Source organism: Heterocephalus glaber, unplaced genomic scaffold (genome assembly GCF_053883595.1).
Source record: "Heterocephalus glaber isolate CG9 unplaced genomic scaffold, H.glaber_assembly_v1.0 deba00001447, whole genome shotgun sequence".
NCBI lineage: Eukaryota > Metazoa > Chordata > Mammalia > Rodentia > Bathyergidae > Heterocephalus > Heterocephalus glaber.
Window position 1 is genome coordinate 519,811 of NW_028258299.1, and position 24,152 is coordinate 543,962.

At 51.5% G+C, this 24,152-nt stretch overlaps 1 protein-coding gene across 7 annotated transcripts; it reads right to left on the reverse strand.

Moving 5' to 3' along the window:
* Positions 1–121: 121 nt before the first annotated feature.
* On the reverse strand, positions 122–22,758 carry Fndc10 (fibronectin type III domain containing 10). Of its 7 annotated transcripts, none has more exons than XR_015452427.1 (4): positions 21,281–21,964; positions 9,865–15,620; positions 8,641–9,662; positions 122–8,320 (listed from the first exon to the last, which is right to left on the reverse strand). XR_015452427.1 is itself a non-coding variant. In XM_087214352.1 (4 exons), the coding sequence occupies exon 1, from the start codon at positions 22,629–22,631 to the stop codon at positions 21,963–21,965; it is 669 nt and encodes a 222-aa protein (XP_087070478.1). In that variant the 5' UTR covers positions 22,632–22,758; the 3' UTR covers positions 122–8,320; positions 8,641–15,620; positions 21,281–21,731; positions 21,838–21,962. The 7 variants fall into 7 exon arrangements, 4 of the variants coding, with proteins under 4 accessions (XP_087070478.1, XP_087070477.1, XP_087070476.1 ...); XR_015452429.1 differs by having other exon boundaries at positions 122–6,819; positions 8,091–8,320; positions 8,641–15,620; XR_015452428.1 differs by having other exon boundaries at positions 122–7,473; positions 8,091–8,320; positions 8,641–15,620.
* Positions 22,759–24,152: the final 1,394 nt, after the last annotated feature.

Sequence of the window (24,152 nt, forward strand, 5' to 3'; positions counted from 1 at the left end):
GCCCCTCGACTCACAGTCTTCCCAACAGGCGCGCCTTAATAGGCGAAAGCAGCGAAGTGGGAAACGTTGGACCTCGTCCCCACAGTACTCAGCGACGATCCCTTAAAGCACGACACGGTCATGAGAGCTCACTGGAGAACTTTATTTTCCGGCCGGGACCCATGTACACTCCAACCGAGTCGGAGGACAAGGGCCCCAACTGAAATGAGGACCGCTTATTTAAAGGGAAAAACCACAGAGAAAATTTCCCCCCTCCCATTCCCCTGGGTGTCTGATATTTTGCAGAAGCGAGTTACAGAAGCCAAGAAAAGCGCCTTTAGTTAAAACATTTCCTGCTAAGCAATACCCGAAACATCCTATGGTTGCTGCATTGGCTAGGGGCGGGGTTTTACTGGAACTCATATTCACGAAATGGAGAATGCTCTCTAGGTGGTTCTGGTATTGCTAAGTTGGGTCTCACATTCCCCACTGGTTCTGGTTTTATTTAATCAAATCTTTGATTCATCTTCTATTTCTTCTGAAGGGAGAGGATTGTATCGTTCTCTCAATACCATTAGTTTGACAGAGTTAACTCGTTTAACATAATTGGACGATGAATTTAAAATGTAAGGCCCTATCATTAATGGCAATAGGAGGATAAACAAGGGTCCTGTCAAGGTAGATATTAGGGTTGTCACCCAAGGTAACCAATTGAACATAGTTTAATTCCAGCTTTGTCCTTTTTGATTCCAGTATTTTTCCTTTAAATTTTCACCTACCATTTCTAGGGTATCACGGATAATCCCTGACTGGTTGGCATAAAAACAGCATGTTTCACCCAAGGCTACGCAGAGCCCACCTTGTTTCATGAATAATAAATCTAAATCCCTTCTGTTTTGTAATACTAACTCAGCTAATGAATTTACTTGTTTTTCTAACCTGGAGACTGAATCTTCTAAATGACCTAGATCTCGAGCAACCTGATGACAGAGGGCTTTGAAGCTAGAATCTTGTATTATTAAGGAGGAAGTCCCATTGGCTGCCGATCCAGCCACGCTTAACCCGAGGAGTATAGGGACCAAGACAGGTGCAGCTCTTTTGGTGCGAAGGGTCCCATAGGGGTTAGAGATTGGGCCTCAATGTTCTTGTCCTCCTTCTCCATTATCATACAGGACCTGGGGGAGCACATACACTGTTACACACAACAAGCTATCAGAATTTTCAGTAAACTGAGATTTTGTTATCCAGTTGGTTAGCCCTTCAGTGCAAGCAAACCATGTCTCAGAAGTAGCCTTGTATGGAGGCCAGTTTTACCTGATGTGTGGTTAGTGAGTCTTGTCACATAGACTTTGGTAAGGGGAGCTTTCTAGATTATAAGTAGGGCCAGCGAGACATCTCCCTGTCCCTTGAGTGTCTCCCAAGGTCAGTCTTGGCCTGTCCCAGGTACAGTTATATGAGGACACAGATACAGGGTCGGTATTTGTTCCAATCCCCAGATAATAGGGAGGTTTTGGGTCTAAACATAACCAACAATCCTTTGCTTCATTGGGCTCAGACAAATTTAGCAAGTTGTGGATATGAGCCAACATCTGTAAGATTGGGGTAGCTGAGTTAGGTCTGGTAGTGGTGAGGGGTTTGTTTGTCTGGAAATTAGTAGGGGTTAATTCAGTCACGGTGGGAGCTAGGGTCACCTTTTTGGGCTGTTGGGGTCTATGGACCAGGGTAGGTAGAGCTAACTCTTTGTTAGGACCCGTAGGTATAGGAGGGGGTTTATATCTACTTCTCTGTATTGTGAATCGTACACCAGGGTCCCATCCCGCGACATATAATCTGAGCCCCCATGTTTTTCCAGCCTTCCAACTTGAGTCTGTTATCCATTTGATGTTGATTTTTATAGGATATCAGGTTCCTGAATTACAGCTACTATGATATAATGTTGTGGGGGAAACACCTATCCAAACGTCCTCTACTCGGACTTGCCAGGGGGCTATAGTTTCACATCCCCAGGCACCAGTGATAATCTCCCTTCTCCCCACATTTAGGAGTGCCCTCTGCTGGACAAACATAGAATTGAACAGGATGTGGTTCCGTCCAACTTACGATTGTGCACCCTCCTGTTCCTCTGGCTAGACTCCATATTTCCGAAAACAAACTGCACAGACTTAAACTGAATTCAACTTGGCTGGTATCGGGACCCTTATGAACTTGGCTGACCACTCTGCCACTTGTGGTCATCCTGAGTTCCCAAATTTCTGTTTTTGGGTTGTTAGCATCACCTCCCTGAAACCTTATCAGACATAGAATTACCATAATTATGGTTTTGTTTCCCATCCCAGTCTTATCTTTTGGTCCTCGGGCTGGCTGAGGACCTTCCATGTCGATGGTGGGTTGTCCTCTGGTGGTGCCAGCTTGGCATGAGTGTGGTGAATCCAAGGGGTGAGCCCGGCCACCTTTAGCATGGAAGGGGTTGTCAGGATCACTGGGTAAGATCCTTTCCAATGGGGCTCCAGGGTCTTGGAGTGATGTTGGCAAACCAAGACAAGATCCCCTGGTTTGAACTGGTGGGGCAGGAAAGGCTGTTGTCCTCTGGTTGCCCATATGCGGTGACAGATCTCAAGCTGAATCTCTTGCAAGGCTTGTAAAGATCGAATTTAAAAATCATTATTCATTGGCCTGTTCCAAATTAACTCTGGGGAGGAGAGGAGGAGGTCTCCCGTACACGATCTCAAATGGGGTGATTTTTTCCACATATGGGGAGCATCTAACGTGTAGCAAGGCAAGAGGGAGATCGGGCCGCTTTCCGCCAGTTCCTAAAACGAATTTAGTTAATGTCTCTTTTAAGGTCCTATTCATCCTTTCCACTTGCCCTGAACTCTGTGGGCAATAAGCACAATGTAATTTCCATTTAATATTTAAGGCCTTTGCCAACTGTTGAGACACTTGGCCTGTGAAGGCCAGACCATTGTCGGACCCCAGGTAACGTGGGAGACTGAAACGGGGGATGAGCTCTTGGAGCAATATTTTTGTAATCACGGCTGCAGTCTCTGTTTGGGTTGGACAGGCTTCTACCCACCCTGAAAAAGTGTCCACCAGAACTAGCAAATACTTGAATTTATGTTTACTTGCCTTTATCTCAGTGAAGTCCAGTTCCCAGTGTTCTCCTGGTTGGGTCCCCCTAAACCGAGTCCCAATGTTTTTGGGTCTCGTTGGGGATTTACCTTGGTGGCACCTGGAACAAATATCTTGAGCCAACAGAGTTAGTCCTGGGATTGAAAACTTAGAGCTTACCAGATCTTTTAATTTCCTTTGCCCCAGATGGGTGAGACAGTGGAGTTGTTGAAGTATTTGTCTTCCCAACACTCTGGGTAAGCAAATGAGGCCATCGGGTCTCTCCCACCATCCAGAACTCTGGTTTTATTGCTCCTGATTGTTTATTTTGAACTTCTTCCTCAGGGGTATAGTTTGGCTGGTTTGGTAAGTGTTCCAGGGGCTTCATAGTAGCTTTTTGTTTGTTTTTGGTACCAGGGATCGAACTTGGGTCCTTCCGCTTGCGCAGCAGGTGGCGAAACCACTGAGCTAAATCCCTGGCCCAAACAATGCTAATTTTGTTTGTTTGTTTTGGTACCGGGGACTGAACTCGGGTCCTTGCGCTTGCAAGGCAGGCAGCGGAACCACTGAGCTAAATCCCCGACCCATGTTCCAGGGGCTTTACGAGTAGGATGTCTATAGGCCCCACTGGTTCTTTGGCCACTCTTTTGGACACTAGGTCTGCTGCTCTGTTTCCTTTTGCTTCATAGTGGTCTCCCTTTTGGTGTCCTCTGAAATGGACAATGGCTACTGCCTTCGGTTCCCAAATTGCCTCCAAGAGGGCCAGAATCTCCTTATTTTTGATGGTTTTTCTTTCCGAGGTTAAAAGACCTCGCTGTCAGTAGATGTCACCATGTACATGAGCAGTGGCAAACGCATACCAGCTATCAGTGTAAACGTTTATAGTTTTTCTTTTTCCCAGCCATAAGGCCTGTGTTAAGGCAATCAGCTCGGTCTTTTAAGCTGATGAGCCTTGGCTCATTGATTGGGCCCACTTTACCTGTCCCTCCGGTGTGACCATGGCTGCTCCTGCATACCTGATGCCTTCTTCTACGTAAGTAAACCTCCTCCGGTCTCTTGATGGGGACGTCCGTAAGGTCAGGGCGGTTGGAGGAAGACGAGATGATAGCATCTTCACAGGTATGGACAGGTGCGTCCAATTTAGGATCAGGGAGCAGCGTTGCCAGGTTGTGGGACACAGTCTGGGCAAAAACGATCCTAGGGTGATTTAGGAGCAAGGCTTGATATTGAGTCAGCCGTGCGTTTGAGAGCCATTGACTGGGAGCCCCTCTCAGTAATGTCCTGACGGGATGTGGGGTGACAATAATCAGGTCTTGGCCCAGGCTCAGTTTGTCTGCCTCTTTTACCAACAAGGCAGTGGGTGCTATGGCCTGTAGACAGGATGGCCATCCAGTGGCTACTGGATCCAATCTCTTAGATAAATATGCAACTGGTCTGTTCCAAGGTCCCAGGGTCTAGGTTAATACCCCTTTAGCAATTCTTCCCCTTTCTATCACAAACAGGTGAAAAGGTTTTGTGATGTGAGGAAGCGCCAGAACAGAGGCCGAAGTAAGGGCCTCTTTTTTTTTTTTTTTTTTTTTTGGTACCGGGTCCTTCGTGGTGGAACCACTGAGCTAAATCCCCAGCCCGTAAGGGCTCCTTTAATCCTTGGAAGGCTTGCTCTTCCTTCTCCGTCCAAAGGAGTGGGGACTCCCCCCCAGGCTGTGGCTGAATATAAGGGCTTCTCGATTTCAGCGAACCCTAATATCCAGAGTCTGCAATAGCCCATGGACCCTAAGAATTCTCTGACTTGGTGCTTTGTAGTTGGAGTTGGAATTTGGAGGATGGTCTGAATTCTCTGGTTTAAAAGCAATCGCTTTCCTTCAGATAGTTGGTAGCCCAAATAGGTGGTCTTTGTGACACAAATCTGTGCCTTTTTGGCTGAGACCCTATAACCGAGGGCTTGTAGCAGCTCGAGGAAGTCTTTGGTTACTTCTTTGCAAGCTGCAAGGTCAGTTGTGGCTATTAGTAAATCATCTACATATTGTAACAGAGTCACATTTGGGTGGGCCGTTCAATAGGGAGATAAGGTGGGGGAGTTTTTGAATCCCTGTGGCAGCCTAGTCCAGGTCAATTACCCTGAGAATCCCTGGTCCAGGTCCACCCATTCAAAGGCAAATAAAGATTGGCTCACCAGCGCTAGGGGAATGCTAAAGAAGGCGTTCTTGAGGTCCAATACAGTATATACCTTGCGATCTGGTGGCAGGAGGCTCAGCAATGTGTAGGGATTTGGGACAGTAGGGTGAACAGTCTCCACTCTCTTATTTCACGTAGGTCCTAGACTGGGCAGTAGTCTCCTGTGCCTGGCTTTAATACTGGAAGAAGTGGGGTATTCCAGGGGGACTTACATGGTCTCAGGATTTCAGCATCCAGGAGTCTCCGAAAATGAATCCTCCTTTTTTCTCTGGCAGCTGTCTTGATAGGGTATTGTTTGATGGCGATGGGGGTTGCTGCTGCCAGGAGGGTAACCACAACAGGAGGTTGGTGTGCTGCCAGTCCAGGCAGGTTTGTTTCTGCCCAAACCTTAGGAAAGAGCCTCTGAAATTCTTTTATCAATTTTGTATCTCCCTCTGGAACCTCTGGATCACCTTGGGGCTGGAGGAGATATTCCTCCGACAGCGGGCAAGTGACCATGCTCTGACTTGGCATACCCAAGTGTAGACTGGCATCTTGTTCATTAAAAGAGATGGTGGCCCTTAATTTCCCGAGGAGATCCCATCCCAACAGGGGATAGTGACATTCTGGGATAACAAGGAAAGAATGCATCATTGTGTGACTTCCTAAATCCACTGTCCTAGAGGTAGTCCATGGGTACATTTTATCTCTGGTGCCTGTTGCTCCTTGCACTAGGGTTTTTGTGGCAGTCATGCTCCCGATGGTTGTAAAAGTACTGAATGAGCCGCCCAGTATCTATGAGGAAGTCCACTGGAGTGCCCCCAACTTTGACTGTTATCATGGGCTCCCAGGGGCTCAACACAAAAGAGCCCTGATGTCCCTAGTCTTCTGTTTCCTCTACTGCCAGTATTTTTGGTCCCTTTTTGTCCTGGTTTTCTTCCCTTTTCTTATAAAGGCAGTCCCTCTTCCAGTGTCCAAACTGTTTGCAAATAGCACATTGGTCTTTCCCTAGGGGAGGGCAATGTTTGTCTCTTGGTGGTGGTTTTTTTTCTCCTCCCTGTGTCTTAAGTCTTATGAGCTTCCAGTGCGGCAATGGTTACCTTTCCAAGCCTCTTGGCTACTGCTTTTTCTGGAGTATCTCTATTATCAAAGACTTTCTGGGCGACGCCCAAGAGCTCAGACCTATTCTTTCCCTGAAATCCCTCTAATTTCTGTAATTTGTTTTCTTTTTTTTTTTTTTTTGGTACCGGAGATCGAACTCGGGTCCTTGTGCTTTTGAGGCAAGCAGTGGAACCACTGAGCTAAATCCCCAGCCCTGTAATTTTTCTTTTTTCCCAATGTCTGGGGCCGACTGAGAAACAAAAGGTAGATTAATAGCGGCAAGGTATTCTGGTGCATCCGGGTTAATGTGGGTATATACCCAGTAGGCTTCTAAGCCTTTCCAGAAAAGCCTCAGGCGACTCTGTTTTTCCCTGAAGAACCTCACTTACCTTGGTCAAATTAGTAGGTTTAGGGCCAGGGATTTAGCTCAGTGGTTCCACCACCTGCCTTGTAAGCTCAAGGACCTGAGTTCGATCCCTGGTACCAAAAAAACAAATTAGTAGGTTTTCGTACTGCCAACCAGAGTCCACCCAAAAGGTGCTGGCGGTAAGTGTCCAATTCCCTCTAACCATCATTTGTGTTGGGATCCCAATTCGGACACTTCGTGGGCAAGACAGCCTCTATACCTTGGGCATGGTCAGGGGCGGTGTGGCCACCAGGGCCCAAGGCAGCTCTAATTGTCTCCTGAAAAATACGGTCCCTTTCTTCCAAGGTGAAAAGGGTCTGTAAGAGCTGTTGGCAGTCATCCCAAGTTGGCTGATGGGTGTGGAAAACAGACTCAAGAAGAGAGGTTAGAGCCTGGGGTTTCTCAGAGAAAGGGAGATTTTGATATCTCCAATTATAAAGATCACTAGTGGTAAAAGGCACATACACAAAACCCCCTCCAGGCCGGGCTTCATGGAGAAGAAAAAAGGAGGGCCACGCCGGGCATAGAGTCAGGGGAGGCAGGGCCCCCTGCTGTAGTTCCTCGAGGCCCATAATCTTGTCCCGACCTGGTGTGGGGGGGACCAAAGATCCTCCTGTGTTGAATCTGGGGTTGGAGGTGTTGAGCTAGGATAAGGAGGGGCCAAGGAAAGAGGATCCGTCTCATCTTCAGGATGAGGGGGGAAAACATCTGTTTGTCCTTGTTTCCTGTGGAGAGATGGGTTAGGTTGACCCTCAGACCTAGCCACCAGGATCTGAGCTTTGGGTCCTTGGACCCATCGGTTCCTTCCAATCATGGGCCTGAAAACAATGTTAGTGAGTCCATCGAATTTAAGAGAACAATGTAAGAGCCATTTACTAGGGTTATCAATCATATCATTCCATACATCAATATATGGGAACTGGTCTGGGTGTCGCGGTCCCTTCTCTCCTGCCACCACACCCCAGACTCCCTTGGGTGGGCAGTCCACCCTAAACTTGGGCCATTCTAGTTCACAGAAGGTGCAAAGTTTTCCTTTGGAAAACTTCACCCCATATCCATCCTCCCTATCTTCAGAATATATTTGCTTAAAATGTTTCAAAACACAATCTAGAGGCGTAAGTGCCTTGGATTCCGAATTTCCCATGTACTTTCGACTAAAGATATAAGACAACGTGGAACACAGAACGATGACAAACGAAACAAATATGGCGCCGGACAAACAAGTGAGTGCCACCCCTGTATCACTCTTTAATTGGGTGGGCGATTCCTGTCAGAGAAGTCTATGTCGCACCCGACCTCCTTCTGTTCCCCAGTCGCGAGCCACAGACCGTCAGGTACTTACCTCCGGAGGCTTTTCAAATAAAGTTCCCCGTGTCGATTCAAAATGCCTACACGCCTCCGTCAGCGGCCGCCGGACTTGGGCCCCGGAACGCCTCAGGGTGGCCTCCCCAAGATTCGGGCAGGTCGGTGACAGCCCGGGCGCCAGAGACGTCTCAAGGCCGTCGGCTCAAGGAGATCTCGCTGGGGCCTGCAAACGTTGGACCTCGTCCCCACAGTACTCAGCGACGATCCCTTAAAGCACGACACGGTCATGAGAGCTCACTGGAGAACTTTATTTTCCGGCCGGGACCCATGTACACTCCAACCGAGTCGGAGGACAAGGGCCCCAACTGAAATGAGGACCGCTTATTTAAAGGGAAAAACCGCAGAGAAAATTTCCCCCCTCCCACTCCCCTGGGTGTCTGATATTTTGCAGAAGCGAGTTACAGAAGCCAAGAAAAGCGCCTTTAGTTAAAACATTTCCTGCTAAGCAATACCCGAAACATCCTGTGGTTGCTGCATCGGCTAGGGGTGGGGTTTTCTCGCGGGAACAGGGCACAACTGGAACTCACATATTCACAAAATGAAGGAGAATGCTCTCGAGATGGTTCTGGTATCGCTAAGTTGGGTCTCACAGACAACGCTGCACCTGCCTCAGCGGTCAGCAGCCGAGGACCGCGCTCCTCACTGACGCTACCGCCGGCCCTGCGCCCTACACACGCGCCACTTGATGACGTCACAACGCCCGCGCCGGTTCCAATGGTGACGCACAAAGTGCCGCGCCAAAGGCTACTTCAAGTCGCGGCTGCGCCTTGGGGGTTAGAGCCGGTCGGTCCTGGCGCGGGTAGTCGGGCTGTGTCTGCACGTCCCTCCGTTCCTTTGGTTCCGTCGTCCCCGAGTTGGTGGCTTCCCTAGGCTCGCCTAAACGCCAATTCTCGGGACCCAGCGATGCTCCTGCAACCGCGCTGTCGCTCTGCGAGAGCCCAACCTCTAAACTCTTCCCCAGGCTTGCAGGACAGTGCACACCGCTCCCCTCAGAGAACGCTTCAGAGTTTACAGTTTAAGCAAAGTTGTAAAAATACCGGAAGGGCAGGTGCGGTGGCGCCCGTCTTAATCCCAGCTACGAGGAGGAGCCAGGAGGACCACGTGAGCTAGGAGTTCGAGACTGGCCAGGACAACAAAGCGAGCCCAGACTGGAGAGAAAGGAAGGGTTAGGGGAGAATCAGAGACTACTGTACCTGCGAAAGACGGAGTGGAAGGGCGAGTTGACCAGGTCCTTGGATTGGGTTTGTTTGCCTGCCCGCGACCTGGCTTGAGATCGAGGCTGTTACGTTACAGTGAAACTAGTCGACAGGTTTGTGTTCTCCATCCAGCCACGTCCAGCTCTCCGATGCAGTTTGGAGTGGCAGTGAGCTGGTGTTTTGCTATGGGAGTGCAGCAGAAGGGGTGAGAGAGGAGGGAATGGCGACGATTCACTGTGGAATCTGGACTGGAGAAGGTGAGCCTCAAAGGAGGATGGCAGCCTCAAAGACAACGGGCATGGTGGCGCACCCTTGTAGTGCCAGCACTTGGGAGGCGGAGGCAGGAGGATCGCCTGCAAGTTCAAGGCCATCCTGAACTACATAGCGAGACCCAGTCTCAAAAAAAAACAAAAAAATAGTACTCCATTGTATTTTTTTTAAACCCACATTTTTAAAATCCATTCGTCAGCTGATGGATATTTGCGTTGTTTCCAAGATTTAGCTATTACACACTGTGCCGCTATAAACATGGGTGTGTAAGACCGAGGGCCTTACCAAACGCTCCGAGGAGCTGACTGCAGCGAAGAACACCCGGGAAGGAACACCCGAGAAGGAACACCCGACAAGTTGGAAAAGTAAAACAGACCTTTATTAGTCTGGCCAGACGGCACTCTCCAAGCACAGGCTTAGAGAGGGCCCCGAGTTCAGGGGGTTGGAAGGTTTTATAGGGGCTGCAGGGGTGCTTAGCAAGCAGAACTACAGAAGCGGAATTTTTGAGGTTACGGGACGGTTGGGGGGCGGGTGTTGCAGATGTTCTTTACTTAGCAAACAGGATGTTTCTTACACAGAAACAATGGTACGTTCCTGGTGTCTTAACAGATAAACAAGTACATCCCGGGAACTCTGTGTCCTGTAGTGAACCCGAAACCCACAGGGACAAGATGGAGGGCCTGTAACAAGATGGCGTTACTTGTGCTAAATCTCATCTGGGTCTTACAGGTGTGCATATATAACTCTGGTGTGATGCTTTTAATTCTTTCGGGAAGATACCCAGAAGAATAGCTGGGTCAAATGGGACCTCTAATCCTTGTTTTTTGAGAAATCTCTACACTGATTTCCACAGCGGTTGCACCAGTCTACACTCCCACCAACAATGGGGAAGGGTTCCTTTTCCCCCACAGCCCTGTGAGCATTTATTATTAGTTAATTTCTTTTTTCTTTCTTTCCTTTTTTTTTTTTTTTTTTTTTGCTGGTACCAGGGATTGAACTCAGGACCTTCCTTGCAAGGCAGACACAGTGCCACTGAGCTAAATCCCCAGCCCCTGTTATTGGTTGATTTCTTGATAGCAGCCATTCTTTCTGGAGTGAGATGGACTCTCAGTGTTGTATTAATTTACATCTCTGGAAGGAACAGTGACATTGAACATTTTTTCATGTATTTATTTGGCGATTCTCCTTCATCTGAGAAGTGTGTATTCATCTCAGATGCCATAGAGAAGGGCAAACTGGAGACATTTCTAGGCAAATGAATGCACCTTGAAACCATACTCTTAAGTGAAATAAATTGAACACACATGTAAATACCGCATTGTCTCTGGTGTGAGAAACTGAAAGTGTAAATAAGGACCAAAAAGAATAATATTGTGAAATAGGAAGGAAATGTTCAAAATTACACTGAGTGTGAGATACTTTGTTAATAATTAAAATATTTTATGCAAAAAAAAAGGTATAGTATTATGAGGAAATGAGAGATAGATTAGCACATGAAAATATATTTTAGGGCTGGGGATTTAGCTCAGCGGTGCCGTGCCTACCTCAAAAGCACAAGGTACTGAGTTTGATCCCTGGTACCACCAGAAAATACATTCCTTTAAGATCATGATACACAGTGTATTTACCATTGTTCTCTAATAATTTTTTCATAGAATATGGTTTTGATATTTTCTTTCTTAATATCTACTTATATTACATTAAAACTTTTAAAGAGAAAAGACACCATGAGCACTAAATTGGAGGTCCTAGTTGAGTGCAAGAACTGTCGGAACCTGGGTGTGGTGGCACACACCTGTGATCCCAGCACCGGGGAGGCTGAGGCAGGAGGATGGCCAGGAGTTCGAGGCCACCCTGGGATATACAGTGAGTTCAAGGCCAGCCTGAACAACATAGCGAGACCCTGTCTCAAAAACAAAACAAAAACCGTCAGTGAGCATGCTGATGTAACTGGCTGTGGCAGCAAGGAGTCACATACATGTGACCACAGAAGTTTGATCAACAGAGACAGAGAAGAGCCACACAATGATTTTTAAAAGATGAAGTAAGTTTATTATAAAAGTACAGCAGAAATGAGCATAGTCCTGTATTACCTCAGGATGAGGCAGGGGACAGCACCAAAGATGAAGGGGAATCCTCTAGGGAAGGATTTTGCCTGAGACCAAGCCTTTGGCAGCTGAGAGAAGACCCCATGCCACATCCAGTTTCTCAGTTCCTTAAGTACTGTTTTCACACGAAAGTGACTTGGTGCCAACACGCCTGCTTGACTGGAAGGACTGTTGCCAGGCTTGGCTAGACTGGGAGGGATCAGTCCTTTGGTGTTAACAGTTATCTCTATACACTTTTCTTAGAGGGAGATAGCCTCCCTGCAGAAAGGCCTGCACCCAAGGTCATTTAAAAGAGAACATGTATGTCCCAGATGATTCATCACTTTAACCCATTCCAACACTGGAGTAAGCTGGGTCACTGTCTCCCAAAATCAAAGATTAAATTGGAGGACAAAGGAGGCAGACAGGAGGAATGTTTATTAAGAGGAACAGCTCCCAGTCATCAAGAGGGGACCTGAAAGTGTGTTGCCACAGGGACTTGTCTAGTTTTCATACCAAAAGTGACCAGGTCTCAGACCACTCCATGTCAAACTAAGGTCAACCTATAGGATTAAAACAAGCTTACTTTAGGGCTGGGGATTTAGCTCAGTGGTTTCATCACCTGCTGTGCAAGCACAAGGACCCAAGTTTGATTTCTGATACCAAAAAAAACCCCCCAAAAACCCAAAGTTACTTAAACTAGAAATGGGCCTACGAGGAGTAAAGGCATGGAGCAAGCAGATGTCTGCAGTGTCTCTTGGCCTCTTTCCTATCCAAGCAGTTTGTTAAAAGAACAAAGTGAGCCAGGCATTTAGCTCAGAGGCAGCACGCCTGCCTTGCAAAATGTCCTGACCCTGATCCCCAGTACCAAAAAAACAATTAAGGGAGCTGGACGTGATGGCACACCCCTGTAATTCCAGCACTTGGGAGGCTGAGGCAGGAGAATCACCTCAAGTTCCAGGCCACCCTGAACTACATAGCAAGACCCTGTCTAAAAAATCAAACAGGGCCAGGGATTTACCTCAGTGACACCACGCCTGCCTGGCAAGGACAAGGTCCTGAGTTCAATTCCTGGTACCAAAAAAAATTTTTAACCAAACAGAAGAAAGTGAGAAGGAAGAACGTTTTCCAGATAGGAGCAGAAGTTGTCACAGTGGCCATCTATCACCTTGCTTGTTACCATCTCTGGACCTAATTGTCCACCTGGTTCTTGTTAACGCTTGACCTCAGACTTCGTATCTGACCAGGACCTGGTCATCCTGACTGTATCTTCGGCCCAGTGCCTCTAGCTGCCTGCTATCTTCTGCCTAACTTGCCTGTATGTAATACTGATAGACTGGAGGGCCAGGGATTTGGATCAGTGGGGCCTCCGCCTGCCTCACAAGCGCAAGGTCCAAGAGTTTGATCCAGTTACCAAAAACAAACAAAAAAATACTGATAGGAAATTGAGAGAGGACATGGAGGTGGCCAGCTTCTGAATACCCTGGGAAAGTGGAACTGCGAGCACAGAGGTGGGGAGGGCAGGGTCTCCGGAGAGGAAGCCGATAAACTCAGCACCAAGTACCAAGGAACCATCCTTAACTGACGGTGAAGACTCCCATCATTGCTCTTTTTGTATTAAAAAGAAAAAGATTGAGAACAGGGAGCTAAAACCCTTAAGGCTCCCTGGAGCATGGTCAGGAGGGCAGGATAGTACAACGAATCATGTACTTTGTACAGCTTGGGGGTTTGAAGGGTGAATAAGGACATCTTCACCTCTGTCATATCTGAAAACTTAGTATGCAGAGCATGAAGTCCACAGGGTATACACCAAGCTAGAAATGTTACTGGGGGACACACCAGTCATTTAAGGCTAGGAGGATGTGGATTAACCCTGAACTGACTCAGCATGGTCTGGGCGTGGAAGACCCACCTGAGGATTGCAGCCAACAGCATAAAAAGAGAACTGGAGAGAAAGGTTGGCTGTTGATTTTCTTGGAGGAGCTTGCCATGGGTGGTTTTCCTGATGCGAACTTGGCTGTTCTCTCATCATAAGAGGAGCTCGGGCCCTCGCTGTTGCGAGGAATGGGTGCTCTCATCAGGGGAGCTCTGGTCTTCACTGTGAGCTTCGCTTCCTGGCTCCAGTGTGGATCCCTCAGCTGGTGGCACAAACCCTTCACGCCACTGGCGCAGGCTTTCTGGCTTCCACCCTGGCCTTTGGGCCTTCCCGGGGCAGATCCTCAATGCGGACTTGCATGAGACATTGCCATCAGCTCCAGGCCTCTGGCTGGACTCCTGGGGGACACTGGCTTGGGCTCTAGGCCTTCAGGAGGACTTGTGTGGGACATTGGTATGGGATCCAGGCCCTCAGATGGATTCTTTGGGTCTCTGTGTGCAGCAAATCTCTTGCACGCCTCTGCATTTGACTTTTTGGGTGACTATTATAATAATAAATTAATAATGAATATAAATTATGTGTCCTGAATTAAACCTATTTTCCTTGCAAACCCTGACCATAACAGGATTAAGGTGCTCTAAGTGCCTTTATACATCTTTTGAATTCTCTCTACATTGTTTATGATGAACATGTATTTTCTTTCACATTCACAACAGATAACTGCCATTTCCATGTTTGAGACAAAGCCTTTCCTAGACTTCAACTGTGTGCCCAGAGCACATTCGCGTGAACTCAAAGGCATTGTGGTCTGGCACGGCCCTCACCTCACCCTACTCCTGATCCAGACCTTTCAGTTGGATGCTTAAAAACTGCCCATCCTGGGCCTTTTCTGTTTCTACACAAGCTGCTCCCGCAGGTCATCTCCCTCCTGGACACTCACCTCCTCCTGCCTGCCCAGCCACATCCTCCTCACTCACTGGGCAGCACAGACGTCACTTCCGGAAACCCTCCTGCTGTCCTACCCTCCATTGTCCTGCCAGGTCCCGAGAGCCCCTTCTGTCTCTGAGTATCCTCTTTGATACTCTGGTCCTCAGTCCCTGAGCCCTGCAGGAGCCTCCATCTCCTCCCTAGCTCGGGTGCCTTCATGAGGGACAGACAACCCTCTGGCTGTGTGCTACCCATAAACGATCGAAAACACAGGACAGGCTGCTGGGAGGGTAATGTGGTATATTTGACAAGTAGAACAATCAATTCTCTAGAGCTGCAGAGATCAAAATAAGTGTATCAGTCCATGAACAACTAAGGTAGTTTTCAAATAGCCATATGGGGTATAATTAACATAATAAGCTATAGGTTATTTATAAAGGTTGACAAGTTTCTGGACATACATATACATCTGTGAAACCATTTTAATCCAAACAATGCTCTGGGCTTGGTGGCACAGGCCTGTAATCCTAGCACTTGGGAGGCTGAGGCAGGAGGATCACTGAGTTTGAGGCCAGCCTGGGCTACATAGCAAGACCTTGTCTCAACCAAAAAAAAGTCCACAAATAAAAACTATATAAAGATGAAAGTGAGAAAAAGATGAGCAAAGCACACTCTCGGCATCAGTGACCCTTGGGGCATTGTCTCGTGGCCCCGTGTGCTCCAAGTCCCCAGAGAGCAGGTTTGCAACTGCCTCATCCTCACAAACCCCGCCGCTGGCTGGCTGAGCTCTTGAAAGTTTTCCTTCCTTCTGCTTGTTGGTTCAGTTCTTGGCTGCAGGGGATTCCCTGCCCATGTGCACCCACTGGCACTCAGCACTCAGTGGATCCTCACCAGGGTTCCCACTGTGCTGCATCCCGGGCTCCCTCCCTGCTGGGGCCCGGGCGGGGCAGTGCTCTTCCTGAGCACCCTTCCTGGCCTCTCCGCCCTTCCCACAACTCCTGCCTGTCCATTTTCTTGGGGCTCGCATCCTTTCCCGCCTAATGGCCAGTGTACCTGGAACTGTTGTTCCACACAGCTTGTGTGGCTTTCAGTGGTGTCAGGTTTAGGGTAACCCTGGTCTCTGTTGCTCCATCTTAGCTGGAAGAAGAACTCTGTCAATTTGAAAAAGTAAAATGTGGGACACTTCTTACAGATACTGAAGTTACAACACTAAGACCTACTGCATGGAACAGCCCCTGCCCAGACCACTGTACGGGGAGCAATGTGGATATGGTAGAGGCACCACCAGCACTGGAGATGGGTGGGCTTTCCAGATTGGGTTGATAAAAGATGGTTGTGGGGATGTAAAATGTTGGCTCTCGCTGGAGAGCAGACATCTGGCTTCTGGGCTGAAACATTCTATCTAAAAAAGTGTTTTAAAAATGGGTTATGTGTGGGCTGGGGATTTAGCTCAGTGGTTTCACCACCCGCTGCACAAGGGCAAGGACCAGAGTTCAATCTCCAGTACCAAAAAAAAAAAAAGAAGGTTATGTGGAGAAAGGCCAGATTCTTGTACAGAAGAAGTGTGCCCAGTGCCACTGCGGAAAGGGAGCCACAGTTCTGGGCCAGATCTCCAATGTGCCTGGATGGAGGACAGGCTGGCTGCTGGGTTCTCTTGCACAGATGCCAAGATGGAAGGATCGCTCAGGAAAGGTCACAAGGGTGATGTATTTGGAGAATCTCAAAAAGTACATCCCCAGGGCTGGGGATTTAGCTCAGTGATTCCACCACCTGCTGCGCAAGCACAAGGACCCGAGTTCGATCCCCAGTAACAACAAAAAAAGAAGTACAATCCTGGGACTACATGACCTCTGCTGGCACTAAGAGGAAGGGAGAAGACGGACAGCTTACTTCTGAAAAGCTAATAAGGAGGGAGTCCCTGCTGATTTATTACAAAACAGAGATGTCTAGTGGCTTTTTTTTTTTTTTTGGTACCGGGGATCGAACTTGGGTCCTTCTGCTTGTGAGGCAGGCAGCGGAACCACTGAGCTAAAGCCCCGGCCCATCTAGTGGCTTTTTGATGTGCACCATAACTGAGCTCATACCCAGTATCCAGACCATGAAAGGCTGACAGTCCAGGTTTATGTGGAATTGGCATGTAGCTGAATGGATATCTTTTTCCCCCCCTCAAGTCCCCCCCTCGGACTGAGGACCTTGCACTTGACAGGCAGGCACGGCGCAGCTGTGCTATGTCCCTGCCCCTCAAGTTCTGACAGTAATTCCAGCTCGGTAAATACTGTTTTCTCTTTCTAAAGATATGGTTGGGTGTCCAACTGTTTGCAAAGGTGGAGAATGTCATCTCAAACCTGCTGAGGGTTGACTTTTAGGGTTATAACTGGTTACGTGACTATGTTTACACACTGGGGAATCATTCACTGTCACAGAACCAAGAAGGACTCTCCTGTTTCAGTTTGTGTTGTTTAGCCTGTTAGAGGCAATGGTTGAAGACAAGGAAGCAATATCTATATTTTTGGTCTTGACTATACCAATTTAATTGGTGAGCATTTTTTTTGGTACCAGGGATCAAACTCGGGTCCTTGTGCTTGCGAGGCAGGCGGTGGAACCACTGAGCTAAATCCCCGGCCCAATGCCAATTTAATTGGAAGTCCTTTTATCTAACATGCTGCCCTGCTGGGCATGGTGGCACACTCAGGAAGCTGAGGCAGGATTGCCGAGATGTGGAGGCTAACCTTGGAACTACATAGTGAAACCCTGTCTCAGAAAACCAAAACCAAAAAAAAAAAAAAGAAAGAAAACCAAAACCCAAAAAAATAAAGTGCTGCCTCTTACTTATTGAAAGGTATTTTAGTGCAGTGTATGTATAATACCAACTAAAGACCAACTAAAGAATATTTAGGGCCAGGGATTGAGCTCAGTGGTTCCACCACTTGCCTTGCAAGCACAAAGTCCTGAGTTTGATCCCTGGTACCAAAATAAAAAATATATATATATATATATATTTAACACCTCTTACATTGTATAGTTGATCTGTAAATTCAGATGCTTTTAAAAGTTAGTATATAAGCTGGGCTTGGTGGCCCAGACCTGTAATCCCAGCACTCAGGAGGCTGAGGCAGGAGGATTGTTGTGAGTTTGAGCCCAGCCTGGGCTACACAGTGAGTTTAAGGTCAGCCTGAACTACATAATGAGACCCTGTCTCAAAATTTAAAAAAATGTTATGAAAAAAAACGTTGGAACTACGTCACACTGCAAAGGTGGGCTCTACCAAGATTAAAGATCTGAATTTAAATGGCTGGCTGAGGTCTAGCTCAGTGGTGCAGGGCCTGCCTTGTAAGGGTAAGATCCTGAGTTCAATCCCAAGTACCGGGAAAATAAATAAATAAAGTTACATGGTTAAAATTAACACCAGTAGGAAAACATAGGGGAATATTTTTATATTCTTAGATGTGTGAATTCTTTTGTTGTTTTGTTTTTTGAGACAGGGTCTTGATATGTAGCCCAGGCTGGCCTCGGACTCAGAAAGAGGTGATCCTCCTGCCTCAGCCTCCCGAGTGCTGGGGTTGTAGGCACACTCTACCATGCCCGCCCCAGTGTCTAAATGTGTAAAACACGGAGAAAAATGAGTCTGATGCTATCAAAATTAAGAATTTTTTTAAGCCAGGGTCTCACTCTGTAGTCCAGGTTGGCCTTGAATTTATAATCCTCCTGCCTAAAGCTCCTGAGTGTTGGGCTCATAGGCTGTGCCATCTGTCACCCCTGGCCTAAAATGAAGGCTTTTTTTTCAGTACCGGGGATTAAACCTAGGGCATATGCACTGAGCTATGTCCCCTCCCCACCCCCTTCTGAGACAGGATGTCACTAAGTCACTAAATTGCTGAGGCTGGGCTCAGACTTCTGCTCCTCCTGCCTCCAGAGTAGTGGGGTTACAGGCGTGGGTCACTGCTGCTGGCTGTGGCTCTTTATTTAAATTTAGGTTCCATTGAAATTTAAAATGCAAGTTTGATCCCTGGTAACAACAACAACAAAATTAAAATGCAGCCTAGCATGGTGGCACTCACTCACAATCCCAGCACTTGGGCTGAACCAGGAGGATCTCTGAAAGTTCGAGGCCAGCCTAGACTACATATTGAGTTCAAGGGCAGCTTGAACTGCATAGCAAGACCCTGTCTCAGAAATAAATAAAACAGAATTTAAAATCCAAATAGGTGGCACACACCCGTAGTCTCAGTACTGTAGGAGGCTGACGGGAGGATCCCAAATTCAAGACCCACCTAGTAAACTGTGACTTGATTAACCCTGCCTCGAATAAGTAAAAAGAGCTAAGGGTGGAGCTCAGTGTCAAAAGTGCTGGGTTCGGGCCGGGGATTTAGCTCAGTGGTGCTGCACCTGCCTGGCAAGCACAAGGTCCTGAGTTTGATCCCCGGATCCGTAAAACAAAACAAAAAAAGTATCCTGGGTTCCATCCCCGTACCAAGAAAAAAAAATTTACTTGTTGTTTCTGTTACCCTAGCCACATCCCAAGCTTGACATCCACCAGAATTGGTAGCCGGGGTTGGCTCTAAAGTTGAACTGTATTCTCGGAAGGGTGTGGCTGTGACATCATTCGAAGCGGGAACTTCTGAAGAGCAGGACACGGGGAGGTTTGGGAGGGTGCCCTGCACCCTCACATCCTGTTTCCCTGTGAAGGCGACACCCCACCACCACCAGCCATGTGCAGAGGACAGCTGTGGCTCCTCCTGGCTGCTGAAGATGGAGATAGGGTTTGGGGCTGGGCAGGGAGGTCAGGATTCTGGTTTGGAGACAGGAGGGGTAAGCTGTCCCTGAGGGATCGCAGTGGGAACAGCGAGAGCTAGGACAGACTCCTCTCTGCCTGGCTGGTCCTGCCAGTGTTCATCTGAGAGAGGCTACCAGGCACTGAATGGTTGCCTAGGGTATGGGTGTGTGTGGTGCTGGGGATAGAGCTCCGAGCCTGTGCGTGCAGGGTGAGCACTCTATGCCCAGCCTCATGGCTACTGAGGCAGAGCCAGGGTGACAGCCAGTGTTCCAGCCACTTCTCCTCCACCCACTGGGAAAGTGTAAGCACAGGAACCTCTGACACCAGTGAGAACCAGGCCAGAGCCTCTGGAAGTCACCTCCAAGGCAGAAGGAAGCCATGAGGAGCCACAGGAGAGGGAGATCAGCCAGCTCCACCCGACTGGAGGAGCGGTCTGGGTATGGCTGAGGCCAGTCCGAACAGACCCAGACAGACGGAGAGGGCAAACCAACTCGAAGGGAGGGCAATTCCAGGAGGCAGAGCTGGAGGTCTGTGGGAGAGGCTCAGAGGCTGCCAAGCTGAGGAGGGGCCAGCACCCAAAGGGCACTGCACCAAGAAGGAAGCTGTGGAACAACTGTGGGGTGCCCCCACAAGGCTGGCTGGCTTTTCCTGGAGGGGCTGGGCCGCTGAGTGCCCTCCAACCCTAAGCAGACTGCTTCTGCAAAGCCCTCTGGACTGGCAGACAGCCGAGCCCAAGGCCCCAGGAAGCCCCACTCCAGAGCCCCAGAGCGAAAGGCTGGTACTGCGGTGCCTTCCACTGGGGGCTCCCCACTTCCGCCTGAGGGAGCGGGGCACTACTGAACACACTGCCCATGCACCCCTCCAACAGCCTGGGGACCCAGAACCCTCCCTCGGGCCCCAGCTGTGGGACACATCACCACACCCCACTCTTTGGGATGAGTCACGGTCACGGCTGGCTCTGCCTGTCCCCTATGCTCACACTGCAGCCTCAGGTCATGGTCTCCAGGGGATCTCAAGGGCGGTCTGGGTGGGCAGAAGCCCAAGTGGGCTCAGAGTGCGATGGGGGTTGAGGTTCCATGCAGGCTCCACCTGCTCCCCCACTGCAGCACCATCTGATGAGGCCCCAGGCCAGGAGTCCCTCCCAAGCCACCTAATTGCTGCCTGTCACAACCCAAGTGGGTCACTGAGACGAGCTATTTCTGACTGCATCAGGTGCCGCCTCCTCACCCGCACCAGGCACAGCCAGCCCAGGAAGAGATGCTTCCCAAGGTCAGGATGGAGGGACACTGGGGATGCTCCACTGTCCTCCAGGACTGCAAGGACAGGGCCTTGCTGTTCTTGCCTGGCCCTGCCAGGGCCGTCCAGAGGGTCACAGGGTCCACCTTTCCTTCCCTAACCCCACAGCCTTCTCACCTGTGTCCCAAATAAACACACGAGACCATGTTTTTGGTCTGGGAACGATGCACGTTTAGACATGGGTGCCAGGTCTGCACCTGACCAGCGCCTCAAGGGGAGCAGGCAGAGCGAAGACAGAGGTAGGGTACGGGTGCTTCAGGACACCAGCCAGGGCTCGGGGTTTCGAGGTGGGGGATTAGTCACAGGGACCAACAGGTGCCAGGTGAAGTCCAGGTGGGAGCCCAGGGGCCCCTGGGGAGCTGGCCAGGGCCACCCTCCTCCCAGTGTCCACCATCAGGTGCTCAGGCCTGCCAGGTGGGCAGGCTGGCCTCTGTCCTGGGTGGCTGGGCAGGCAGCACTGCTGGGGTCAGATCCTGGCTCCCACCCCAGGGATGGAGGTGAAGGTGGGGCAGTGCAACTAGTCACGCTGTGGCCACTGAGGCTTCCTGGCTTGGCTGAGGCTTGGGAAAGACCACAGACGGTCCAGCTGGGGAAGGGTGGCAGCTTTCCGGCCCTTGGCTTCCAATGCTGTTCTCCTAACAACCCCCCCCCCAGCAACATTCCCCACAAGAAGGTCCCAATGGAAGGAGAAAGCCCGAAAGGAAAGGAGGAGCCAGCCTCCCCAAGTTGGGGGGCACTCACCCCTGATGCAGCAGCTGGACGCTGAGCCCAGCCTGTTGAGCTAAGTCATGGCTCTCGGCTTGTCCACACCCACAGAAGACACGAGAGGCCGGCTGACCCTTGCCCCAGGCACCTACAAGGCTGGAAGAGGGAGTGTCGGGGGTTTCTGTCAGAACATGCACCGGCCTGATCTTGGCACAGAGCCCCTTGGACTACAGAGGGGCGATGGGCGGCTCCCACAGCGGCCTGAGATACTAAGGCACAAAGCTAACCTAAGCCCACTGGGGTAGGGAGGGAGGCAGGTAGCCTCCAAGGGGTCGCTCCCCCAACCTGCAAAGCACAAAGTGACCAAGCAATGAGCATGACCTGTCTTCTGACAACTTGGCACAGGACGCAAGTTCAGGGAGATGATCCAGGCGCCAGTGGCTCTCGCTGGACGGGGCTGGTGGTCCTGGCTGCCCCACGAAAGCATCTGAAAAGCGGAGAGTGCCCTGGGCGTGGGCGGCACGCCAGCCCAGCACGGGGGCCAGTGTGGAGCCTGAGTCTAGGAGGCAGACGCCTGGCCAGGAAGGACTCACGATGCTGAGGTCCGTGCGCCCCACGCATCTCCATCAGGCCCTCGGAGATCTTCAGAAAGGGCCGGGACGAGGAGGGCAGGGCGCACGCAGGGCCCAGGGTCTCTGCCCCCGACCGGACCCGCGCTTCAGGCCTGCCTGCGCAGGCCGGGGCGCCGTGGCGCGGGGTTCATGAGGTTCTCGGTGATGTAGGCCACCAGCAGGCAGATGACCACCAGCATGACGCAGATGGAGCCGCCCACGGCCGTCATGGCCACCACGATCTCGCGCATGGCGGCAGGCTCGGCCGTGAACTCCACGCACTCGGCGGGCTCCGCAGCCACGGCGGGCTCGGTGCGCGGCGGCAGCGGCTGCAGGCACAGGCGGTAGCGCACGCCGTCGTGCACGAAGGGAAGCAGGTAGTCGCGGCAGGCGGCGCCGAGCAGCACGCGCTCGCACGGGAAGCGCGTGTGGGCGCCGCGCCACGAGCAGTTGAGCGCGAAGGCGCGCGCGCGGCGTGCGGGCCCCGGCGGGCGGCGCCACTGCAGGAGCACGCTGCGGTTGCGCAGGACGCTGGCGCGCAGCGAGCCCCCAGCCGAGGCGCGCGCCGCGCAATCGGGCGCCCGGCAGCGGAAGCCGCGCGAGGGACTGCGGAAGCAGAGGCGCCCGCCGCCCGCCTCGGGGCCCTCGGACAGCACCTTGTAGGGGCACCAGGGCGCGTCGGCCGCGGGCTCCCAGCCGGGCGGCGTCGGGGCGGCCACGGCGGTGGCGGGCGGCGCGCAGGCGGCCAGGAGCAGCAGGAGCGGCGGGGCGCGCATCCTGCAGCGGGCACGGGGGCGGGGGCGCACAGGGCGCGGCGGTGGTCACGCTGCCCGCGCTCGCCCGGCGCCGCGCCTCCACCGCCGCCGCGGCCGCCGCCGTCGGACCCGCCCCGCGCCCCGCGCCCCGCGCGCTCGGAGCGGCGCGAGGCGGAGCCGCCCGCACCCCGCCCCCTTAACCCTCGCAGGCCGGGCTTGCGGGTCCCCGGGTCTGGCCTCCGATGCCCGCCCAGCCCCGCTGCCCAGACCACCCAGTGAGGACCCCTGGGCCTGCGAGCCAGGGTGGCCTGTGATGAGCCCCGGGAACAGCAGTTCATTCCACACAAGGGAAGGGCAGCCTCAGTGGGGACCGGCCTCCTGCACAGATGGCTCTTGGAGGAGTTGCACTGAACCGAAAAAGCCACCCGGTGCACCGCAGGGGAGAGACCTGGTTGCAGAAGCTTCTCAGTCCCGACCCTGCGCAGGTCACCTCGCGCTCAGGACGTCCCTCGAGGGCCCGAGGACCCCTGGCCAGGCTTGTGCCCTAGGTAGAGATGAAGCCCTGGGGCGGGGTGGGGGGATCCCAGGAGAGGGGCCACTCCGCTGAGCAGAAAGGTAAGCAGGGCAGGGTCTTTGAGCTCCAGCTGCTACCTTCCAGGGGACCTTCTTGCCTGGGAGAGATTAGGTGGGCTACAGGACTCACTGAGTCCTTGGCCCCTGATCTAGGGACAGCCACACCCCCTATACCCATGACTTCACCAGCTCGTCATCCTGGAAAACCCAGGTCCAGGTCGGCCCCAAATCTCAGGGACTCGGCCAGAGCCTGGGCCCGAGGGTCGGGAGACCCCACCTACTCCCAGTGCCCAGGCTTACGGGACTGTGCCCCAATACCAGGTTTTTCAGCTGGTGGGGACCTTGGGCTGGATCTGTGGAGAGCTCTTTACCAGTGGGGATGGGGTACAGGCTTTTGGGACGCACCTCCTGCCCTCGCCCCGGGCTTCCCCCTTCCCTGAGGCAGGGTAACCTTGAATCTTGCTCCAGCTGTGTGAAGGGACCCTAGAGCTCCCCAGAAACAGATGACCGGGACCGCAGGAAACTTCATGTTCTCTCCCAGAAATACTGATGGCCGGGGCCAGCCTGCTCAGAGCTTCTGGGGGAAGCCTGGGCACCCGCAGCCCCTCTGCCCCTGGGCGTGGGGCACCGGTGGTGGCTGGAGCAGGACCAAGGGGGCATGTCTGGCTCCAGTTTAGCTGGTGGCCACGCTGCCAGCCTATTTCAGGGAGAAGAGCCAGGTGGTGCTGCTGCTGACAGATGGCGCTGAGCAGGCAGCTACCTGGAAACCTGGTCAGACCAGCTGGAGGCTCCGGGGGCAGAGCCTACGCCAAGGCCAAGGCTCTCCAGGGCCGTGGGGCTCCCCGGTGTGAGCATTCCCAGCTGCCCGGGGTGAGAGATGTGGCCATAGTCACAGGGCTGAAGGCTGCGCTCCCCCACCCCACGCAGCCTCCGTTCCGTCCGTGTCTCCACGGCCTGGACTTAAGTCTG

What these genes read in the sequence shown, in the direction of transcription:
- Fndc10 (XM_087214352.1), bottom strand. Translation starts at nt 22,631, where the DNA reads ATGCGCGCCCCGCCGCTCCTGCTGCTCCTGGCCGCCTGCGCGCCGCCC.